The sequence below is a fragment of the Nematolebias whitei genome, chromosome 10 (assembly GCF_014905685.2).
Source record: "Nematolebias whitei isolate Nwh7 chromosome 10, NemWhi1, whole genome shotgun sequence".
In the NCBI taxonomy this organism is placed as follows: domain Eukaryota; kingdom Metazoa; phylum Chordata; class Actinopteri; order Cyprinodontiformes; family Rivulidae; genus Nematolebias; species Nematolebias whitei.
Window position 1 is genome coordinate 4,148,843 of NC_056507.1, and position 10,558 is coordinate 4,159,400.

The 10,558-nt window shown below is 41.3% G+C and overlaps 1 protein-coding gene across 1 annotated transcript in view; it reads left to right on the plus strand.

The window, feature by feature from the left end:
* Window positions 1-4,329: 4,329 nt before the first annotated feature.
* nts (neurotensin) overlaps window positions 4,330-10,558 on the plus strand; it is a 7,036-nt gene continuing 807 nt past the window's right edge. Inside the window, exons 1-3 of the mRNA XM_037683081.1 lie at window positions 4,330-4,390; window positions 6,848-6,909; window positions 9,737-9,922. Of these exons, the coding sequence (XP_037539009.1) occupies window positions 4,330-4,390; window positions 6,848-6,909; window positions 9,737-9,922 (309 nt within the window). The remainder of the gene's footprint in view (window positions 4,391-6,847; window positions 6,910-9,736; window positions 9,923-10,558) is intronic.

Here is a 10,558-nt window from a genome sequence, read left to right on the forward strand (position 1 = left end):
ATATACACACACATGTATGTACTAAAATAAATAACTACTTACTAGTTGTATTACTATTTAGGGCTGTCACGATAACAAATTTTGCTGGGCGATTGATTAATTATCTCAGAACTTCTTGCGATAAACAATAATATTGTTTGAAATTTGACAATAATTAGTAATTGTCAAATTTAAGAAGAAATGTTGGATAATTTTTGTGTGTAGTACCTTTTTTGAGGGAGCGAACAGCGTGTCTCTTTAAGAAAAAATGGGAGGGAGGCCTCTTGACATGACATGGGCTGTCTTTTCTTCCTTTTGGGGGGGGGGGGGGGTTCAAAATGGCAGACGCTTGGTGTGGTTTGAGCTCTTTAGCATAGCATTTGTCACACAAAGCTTTTAATAAAAATCATGATTTATTGTTTATTGCTACAGGCCTATTACTATTCCTACTTCACTTTTTTTTTTACTTATCGCAGGGCTCCAGGGCACGGATCCCCCGCCATAAACGAGGGACTACTGCACTTAAAAAACAACAGTGACAGCGTGCAATTACAAAACTAAAGCCCCACCTCCTCCCAGTTCACACTAGAGATGGGTGACTTTTTGAAGGGACCTGGATTTTGATGATCCGTTTACTTCATAGAGCTGTAAAAAAATTATAATTTGGCTGCTCCCTTCTTCAGGGGTCGCCACAGCAAACTAAGTCACACGAAGACTTGGCAATTGTTTTTACACTAGATGCCCTTCCTGATGCAACCACAGACCACCGAGCTACCACAGCCCTCTGTGTGGAGCAGAGAGCTGCCATAGGGCGCCCGGGGGAGCAGATGGTGGGGGCTATGGGCCTTGCTCAAGGGTGCCAGAGTGGGGTAAACGAGGATGGAGGCCGGTGTGGTAGAGCCGTTCAATTTGGAACAAGTGATGTCATCGTGTACAAATATACGTGATGACGTCCGAGCCACGTACATCAAGGCTGTACTAGTATTTTGTCAAGTTAGGGACACCCCCCACCCCACCCCCCCAGCTGTGGCACTCCTCCACTTTGCCTGTTTTCCCCCTCCTCTTGTGACAGATGTGTCTGTGGGATTGAAGAGGAAAGCGTGAAGAACGAGGAGTGAAAAAAAAAAAAGAATTAAAACTAGGAACGGCTCTTTACAGCCACTCGGTTCTTATCGTTTGTTGAAAAGAACCGTTCAAAAGAACCGGATCATTCTCTACTTCACACAGTTCTTCACAGTTCACACTGGTTCTTCTCAACTTTACCCACTTAGTTCCAACCCATGTCGGTTTGAGTTGTCAGGAACGGGATTCTCCAATCCAACAATATAAGGGATTGGAAAACGAGTTTTTAATAATCAATTATTTAAAAAAAATCTCGTTGCAGTCTGTTTTATTCCCCTCTCCAGAAAAACAGGATCCACCTGAACAGCTGCTGGGATCAACTCCTACAACACTTTATGCTGCTCAGTGCACACTGCGTCGTGCGTAAACTCCTGATCACGCACCAGCAGATCAGCATCCAGCCCCCCCCAGCTTCAAGACGCACGCGCTGTCTCAACAGGCTCCCGTCATCAACTTACCTGTTCTTCAAACGAGCTTTCAGGAAGTTTCTTCCAAACGGAGCCATGGCTTGGAACACACGAGCAGTCTGAAAACTCCCGTCACAGTCCAGGCATGGCAGGACGCTTGGCTGGAAATGGAAATGTTTCCAGGGAACTAAAACTGCAGGAAAAAGTTTTCAGACGCGTCCCGGATACAACTCTTTGTCCGCCCCCAGCAAAAACAGAGGGAGGTGTTTCCTGAGAAACGCTGGTCCAAGTCTGCCCCCTTTCACCTGCTGCAGCTCCCGCAGAGGAAACCAGAAGAACCAGCAGCACCACGATGCAATAAGCATTTAATAGTTCCCGTATAAATGCAAACTAAACATGGTAGAATTAAAACAAGACATTAAAGGGATAGTTGAGGCATTTTTAAGTGTGGAGGCATGTTAAGAATAAACATCTTACCTGTTGTAGATAGTTCTTTAAGCAGCCTCAGTTTGGAGAAATGTTTATTTCTGAAAAGACAAACGAGCTAAGGGCTAGTCAAAATGCTGCCTACGCCACAGTTAACGTCTTAAAGCATCTTCAATCACCTACGTTTTACAGCAGTTCGTGCAAATCCCTTTCTTTTACACTTTTACAACACCCTCAGTTTTCAAGAACATTGTTCTGAAACAGGTTTGCAAGTGCATATAGCACTAACAGCTAGCCACTTTAGCTTTCCATGTGCAGCACTGAGTACTTCCTATGTAAGTTTCATAATTCTGCATTTCTGCAGGATTGCCTTTGTAATGACTGGCAACAAGACTGCTCCTTGCAAACTACTAATAGTAGACCCACTTCCATAATAGGTTTGACCGTCTTAGAACTAACTCATCTTCAAACTTTTCAGCGCATTGTCGTGTTCTTAGGTTTTCACAGCGGATGCATTCATGTTTTGTTCTTTTGCTGTGGTTATATATCTTTTAGCTAGAAGGCGCTGCTGTGAGACTGTGTTAAAAACAAGATACAGGTTTGTACATACTTGTATGTATTTTTGTATAATTATAACTTTTAGAAAGAGGACACAATTTAATAAGTTGAGCAATGACTGTGTTGTATTCAGTTAATAATATAAACAATAAAATGTCAGAATGTTACTGTAGTGTTTTAAAAAAAAACTATATAATTTTGTTTGGGTTCTTGGTTTGGATGTGCCACACCAAGACGATCAGTGTCTTCCATCTGGCCACTTGTTTGAAAATGTTCTGGAGTTACCCCGGATTATTGCATTTCCTGCGAAAATGCAGTGTGAATGCTTATTTGATGAAAAACTTGCTGAAAAGCAGCTAAAATTAGCTAAAAAAAACATGCTGAAATGGAAGAACAAGCCTCAGTTGGGAAAATAAAGCAGACAGAAAACACATATTTACTGAATTATGTTTAAATTAGCAGGAATGAGCACAAAAATTAGGAAAATAGCTAGAAAAAAAAGCTGAAATTAGCAAAAATAGCTGAAAAGTACCTGAAAAGACAGAAACAAACAACCAGAAGGACGCAGAAAGAGCTGAAATGAGTTTTAAAAGGTGGAATTAGCTGGAAAAGCTTGAATTAGCACAAAACAGTTAAATAGTAGCTGAAAAAGCTGAAAGGAGCATAGTAATCTGAAATTTGCAGAATAAGCGGAACGTAGCAGAAATGACCACAAATAAAATGCTAAAAAGCTAGCTGAAAAAGTAGAAAAAGCTTAAAGTAGCAGGAGAATTTAGAAAGAACGTGTTTGCCCAATTAGGCTGAAAGAAACATAAATAAGCACCAAAAAGTGGACGTTATCTGAAAAAAGCTGAAATGTACACACACACAAATCCAGCTGTGTCCAACTGTCCCCTTCTTACAATGCTGTTATTGCTAGTATCACTCAGCCCTCTGTGAATAGTAAAAGCCATCAGGGCACTAACAGGTCACGGTCCTTCTTTTACAAGTGAACAGCTAGCTCTGTCTGTCAGCAGCAAACTGGTTGATCCACTGTGAGAAGGTGCTATTTATAAGACGAGTTTGTTGCAGCTCCTCAGACTGGCGAAGTCTTTTGGATAAAAGATGAAGCATTTCAATAAAGAAGAATCCGTCCAGAGGACCCGACTTTACTTTGTTAAACAAACGAAAAAGAACCGCTGTTAGACTGCATTAAAAAATGTATCACTTATATTGTATTTTTCATTCTACTGAAGGTTTTTAGCAGTTTTTTGTTCATTTGGACAGCTCAGACCTGTTGAGTTTGTCAAAACTTAAAGAACTGTTTTTTTTATGTCTGTGTTCTCTCTTCAAACAAGACAGCGTGACTTGTTCATCCGGCCACATCACTCCTGCCTCCCACCACTCAGAAATAGAAAACCTCAGACTGACTGCATTCACACAGGGACATAACCAAATCTACCAAACTATGACGCAAAACCCCCTTTTTCCTCTTGATGCCAAAGTGACGTCTGATGAGCGGGCGCACGGTGGAAAATATGACATGGGGAGAAATTGGTGGAAGGATGGGGTGCATGTGGGATGGAGAAGAGGAGGTAGGAGGGTGTGTGGGGAGGTTAAGAGTCTGATTTTCTGACATCACGTTGGCTCTTATATACTGAGAGAATGGAGCCAGCTGCACTTCACATCCATCCAGAAAGCTGCCAAAGACACTGAGACGAGAAGAAGCCGCAGCAGATTCTTCAAACTCTCTCAGTCCTCTGACCCTTCACCTTATGGACTAGACTCATCTGCAGCGGCATCTGTCAGTGTTGGAAGCCTTGTTTTCTTCAGCTTTCATTTTATTCTTCTCATCAAGATGCAGGCACAGCTGGCTTGTGCGCTTCTCCTCTGCTTCACATGTGGCGTAGTGTGCACAGGTAAGCAACAAGGATGTTTGAACCGCTTTCTGTGCTTCGCTTTAGCATTTCCTACAAGCAACACGTTCGATTGGTCAAAACTCGGACCGTGCAACAGGTGGCTTATTCAGTGATGCTGCTCCATGCAGTTTGTCTGCAATGATTAACCTTTAATTCATAAAAATTCTATTAAAAACTTGAGTTTAATGGGGTTTTTTTTAGGTTTGAATTAGAAAATTAAATGTTGTATTAGCCTGGTTGAAAAAAAAGTGATAACTATCATATATGGACCAAAACATCAGCTAATCTAATTTTTATTCCTTCCCCCAAACACAAGAAACATCTTAATTAAGATTGTGTTCTTGGTACCAATGTACAATAATTCTCCCCTTATTGATGGCTAATGAATAGTTTATAGATACATTATTAATTCCTCTTTATACACCATTAATAACTGTTTATTATGCATTAATTAAGGGTGACAGAGAGACAGTTTCTTGCCAAATAGTGACCCAAATCTGTTCACCTATATATGTCATCTAGAGTTGTTATATTAAACATTTCAGACTAAGTTACTACCGTGTGAGCACAATAAGCATTTGTAAACCTAATTTTTTAGGATATAATATTAGCTGTAGATACTTATACTGCAGTGATAAGGTACAATATTTAGGGGCGCAACGATTGCAGTTTTCTGACCGATCACCGATCCCTAAAAAGTCTGACCTGCCGATTCCGATTTTGTTTTATAAGCGACACTGTCAGGTGCTATAAGGTCACAATGCACCTTCAATTTTCCAATATTATTTTATTGAAAAACATACCCCTGAACAATATCCCAGAAACAATACAAACTTGTTTTAACTGCCCACGAGGTAGTGCTCTGAAATATAAATGAAGTTTAGACAACTGTTGTTAAACTTCAAAAAATATCAGTCAAATCGGTTTCTCGTGTATCGGCCGATCTTCCAAAATTAAGGAAATTGGGGCCTTAACGAATGCTTATTGTGCTCACAAGGTAGTAACTTAGTCTGAAATGTTTAATATAACAACTCTAGATGAAATATATAGGTGAACAGATTTTGTTCACTATTTGGCAAGAAACTGTCTCTCTGTCACCCTTAATTAATGCTTGATAAACAGTTATTAATGATTTATGAAGTGGTTATAGAGGCATTAATAATGTATATATAAACTATTTATTAGCCATCTATAAGTGGAGCCTTATTGTTAAGTGGTAACTTCTTTATTTGTCTGTCATTTTGCTCTTTTTTTTTTTTCAAATTAGATACTTTTTTTCATACAAGTTGAAAAAGCTGCAATGCTTTCACTATTTTTAAAAGTTTTATTTTTCATTTTTTACAAAAAGCTACTTCTGACTGTGAATTAATTTAGATTTAGATAAACTTTTCTTCTCAGTTTGTGAGACCAGCGCTGTTTTTTTTTGTGTGTATGTGAAGCTTTAAGCTGCCAAACAGCTGAAATTATGATTTGATAATAAATGCAGAAACTCTCAGGTTAAACCAACATTTCCCCAAACATTTTGTTCTTTATTTCATTCCAAACAGTTACAATTTCAACAAAACAAAATCATAACTAAAAACTTAAATATTTCCACCAAAATATTCAGTAATAAAACCGAAATGATCAAAAAGGGAGCAGGAACGATGCAAAGACTTGTCCAGTCCTGTCCCTAAATTACAACAAATTATGAGTCAACCTAGTGATTCAATAAATACATAATACTCATATGTAACTATATACACATATGTATACATCAATATACCTGCAGATACAAGTTTATATCAAAATTTAATATGCAAACACATGGATTAACAATTTAACGTCATTTTGTCTCATGCGTTTTTATACACAGTCACTTTGTAATCCATATATTTTCTCATGAATTGCGCAATATTTTTTTACTTTGTTTAATCTCTTCATTTACTACATACCATTATAAATTTTCTGGCAACATTTACAGTGTTTACAGGTAAATCTGCAGTATCTTTTGAAAAGTGTGGTTGTGTCTGTGGAACGCCCGGGTTAGGATCATTGTGGTGTTTTTATCTGAGGTCACATGTTAGCTCGCTCGTTATCTTGACCCTTTCTTCTTGAAATAATGAATATTATCTAAAGAAAACAAGATTTTCTTTGCTCCAAATAAAGACATATATTTAAATATTGCGAAAATGACTGTTTCCTGAGTTACACCGGTTCCATCATTGACTCGTGACCCTCAGAGATGATCTCTAACAGAAACGATCCCAGACAAACTCCACAGCGCGACTGTCCTGATTCATGATGACGTCCTCTTTTTCTTGTGATTTTGAAATGGTCTCCAGTCATCATGAGAAAATGAGCTATTCACAGACAACATAAATATATTTTTTACCTGTAATCTTGATGAAACAAGCTTCCAGATACATTTCTTGTTCACTCGTGATAATGATCAGAACTTTCTCCTCTGACTGACAGATGTGGACCAGGAGCAGCGAGCTTTAGCAGAGGAGCTCCTCACCAGTCTCTTTACCTCTAAGGTATGTTCCTTTTGCTCGTGTGTCGTCAGCGAGAGCACAGACACTCTCACCCACACTCACATGCTGCCTTCTTGAAATCTCACCTTTTGGTTTGCGTTCACTCCAAACGGGCGTTAAAAAGCCAGAGAAGGTTGTTCTGTGTCGGCTGCAGCTTGGATTTCCACCTGACTGAGTAAAAATGAGCCGTTTATTCAGTCAGCTTCTGTAAAATGTTCACAATCAGCTCACGGTTTGCTCCAGTGGTGCACAACTGGAGATAAAGTGATCAGAGCTGAGGCTAAGGGAGTCAATCACTTCTTACTTTGCACACTTTTATCACATTAACTTGGGCGATGAAGGAAAGGCGAGGCTGAGAGATGAGCAGAGAGGAAGTAGACAACCGTTAAAGCCTACTGTGGTTCTGATGGACCTGACAGCCTCCTAATGACATGTTCTTCCTCCTCTCTGGCTCTGATAAATAACAACAATGACACGCCAACGTTATTCATTGTTGCTGATGCTCAGAGGTCGATCAGTGGTGCTGATCGTGACGATAACTTGTCGGCTGGATGATAAAGCATTCAGGAGCGTGGAAGGAAAAGCACCGAGCGGACTGGAGGATGCTGCCGCTGCTCGTCTGAACGATAACCACGACAACCTGCCGCTCCACTTCACTTCCTTTCTCACTTGATAGTCATCAGAATCAGAATGCTTTTATTATCCTTGCACAGTGAAGTACAACAAAATGACTTTCCGTACTGCCGTCCTAAAGATGGACAGAAGTGTACGGGGAGCTGCAGCTTCAAAGATGCGCTGCCCCTGTTGCTTGGATAAGAAAAGGAGACATAAGGAGAGAGGTATAGAAAAAAGATCTCTCACATCATGTCCTTGACAGGGCACAGATTCAGGCATTAAAAAAATCTACCACAGCAACATAAACAGACATAATATATATGTCTGCGGAGTTGGTTGGGGTCCCAGCATGGCCGCCAGGTGAGCGACGCAGCCCTTGGCGCCTTCGCATCTCCTAGGTTGCTGCGCCAGGTGAGGCGAGGGAGACCAGCGGAGGCACTGAGTTTGAGGAAAGGTCGTAGCACAGCACAGTCTAGAGTCCCCCACCCCCTCAGCCATAGTCCTGATAAGAGGTGCTTGTTTATCAGCCAGCTCGGTTGAACTCTGTCCATGACCTTGGGGAAGGGAGGGGGTGGGGAGGGGGACAGAGTGTCTTTGTTTCCACAACATCCAAGGAGAAATTGATATAATCCACCTTCTGAGGCCAGGTCCAGATTCAGATATCAACATTGTTTTGGGTCAGGCTGAACTCGTAATTTTCCGTGTCTGCCTTAAAAGTCTTGCTAGTACATTCTGTCATGGTGACTCCAAACAGCCGAGTTCGATTGCGTACGCCAAGTCAAGCTTACAGCTTCTACGAGATTTATTCCTTCCAACCGTTCGTGGACACCGCCAGAAAGTTCCCCAGTCCTGATAAGGATCAGCCCGCTCAGCTTGATACAGCACCACGTATAGTTCGCACATGGTCTGAGTGATGCCGAGCTCTGCACATGCACGTAGTTGGTAAACAATCCAGATTTCCACCAACTCCCAACAGTAAAATCCAGTTATCGTAGATCCAATCATGTTTCTGTCGAGGTAAGAGGGTTTCTCCTTTACCCTGACTACCTGTTGAGGAAAATGCATCACATTTGTTGAGAGACCAGCTGGTCAAATACAATTCGGAAGGTGTGTAAGAAAAGGGGCTCTGAAAAAAGGTTCACAAGACAAAACAGAGCAAAGCATGGACGGAAGGATGGAGCAGAGGAGGACACGTCTGCCTTCCAACGAGAGCAAGCAAAAAATAAATTAGTTAATTAAAAAAAATACCCACCCTGTTGGTTCTGCACTGACTTCATTTGGTGTCGAAGCATTTGTTGTGACTTTATCTCACTCGTATAAAATCAAGTACAAGATTAATCATCAAAATCTGGATATAGTTAAGTGAACTAACAACATAAACCCTCACGAGGCCCTTCTCGTTCTCTTTATTTAAAGGTAAATCAAAATCTTGAGTCACGACTGATTTCGCTGCCTCAGCGTCTGCAGCGCTGCTGTCTTTATGACATCAGAGGATTCTTCCTGCCACTCAGAAGCAAATACCAGCAAACAACGCCTTTGGAGAGCTTAAACCAATTTACAGTTTCTGATAAACCGATCATCTTCAGTGAGGGGTTTGTCACAAAGAGCAAGCCAGCCAGATCACCCTCTTACCTCTCCTGATGAGGAGCCTGTTTAGAAAAATAAATTACAAGACATTTGTAAGAACTGATAAAGAGAAATGTGCCCTGCATCCTCCCAATAAAGAGTTAACAATTTAACACAAAGATCAAAAAAGGTATTGATGGATTAGTGAGGCTCGGAGCAAATAAATGCAATTTTTTGTAAACTGTATTTGGAGTTTCTCGTGTTTGAATGCCTTCAGTTTGTGTGGATGCAGGACTGGACTGAGCCTCAGCACAGTTTGCAGATAGTCACAGTTTTTAAACAGTTTGATTTATAATCATTTATTAAGAAAAGCAACATGTTCACAATCCTGCAAGCAACACTGGATTAACCTGAACTGTCAGTAAGTCCATGTGTGTTGTCTGGTTTTAATATTCAAAGTGGTTATGAGAAAAAACTAAAAGAACAAAGTATTATTTGACTCTCTCTGCTTCTTGGTTCACGTTCAAAATGTTCATATTCGATTCTTACCATCACGTCTATTTTAAAGTTGTGAACATGGAGAAGTAAATTTGGACATTTGGAGCTCTCTCAGCTGACCGCCTAACGACTTTGGTTTGATCTGTTACAGATAAAACACAACAGGCAGAGTGCCCCTTCCTGGCACGCGTCGCTGGCTGACCTGTGTCAGCTGGTGGGGGGCGAGGAGGAGGGGACGGAGGAGGTGGCTGAGCTGAGCAAGGGGAGTCTCCAGCTGTTGGACGAGCTGTACAGCCTTCAACACATCTGCCATGGGCTGCAGAGACGGGAGGAAAGGGTGAGACGCACACACACTAGAATACGGTGTGTGTGTATACATACATATATATATATATGTGTGTGTGTGTGTGTGTGTGTGTGTAAATGCATTTTAAACACTTTCCACACTCATATATATATATATATATATATATATATATATATATATATATATATATCCTCCAAATCCGAGGCCATGGTCTTGAGCCGGAAAAGGGTAGAGTGCCCTCTCTGGGTCAGGGAGGAGGTCCAACCCCAAGTGGAGGAGTTCAAGTATCTTGGGGTCTTGTTCACGAATGAGGGAAAAATGGAGCATGAGATCGATAGGCGGATAGGTGCAGCGTCTGCAGTGAAGCGGGCGCTGTACAGGTCTGTCGTGGTGAAGAGAGAGCTGAGTCAAAAGGCGAAGCTCTCAATTTACCGATCGATCTACGTTCCCACCCTCATCTATGGTCACGAGCTTTGGGTTGTGACCGAAAGAATGAGATCTCGGATACAAGCGGCCGAAATGAGTTTTCTCCGCAGGGTGTCTGGGCTCTCCCTTAGAGACAGGGTGAGAAGCTCGATCATCCGGGAGGGACTCGGAGTAGAGCCGCTGCTTCTCCACATCGAGAGGAGCCAGTTGAGGTGGCTTGGGCATCTGTTTAGGATGCCT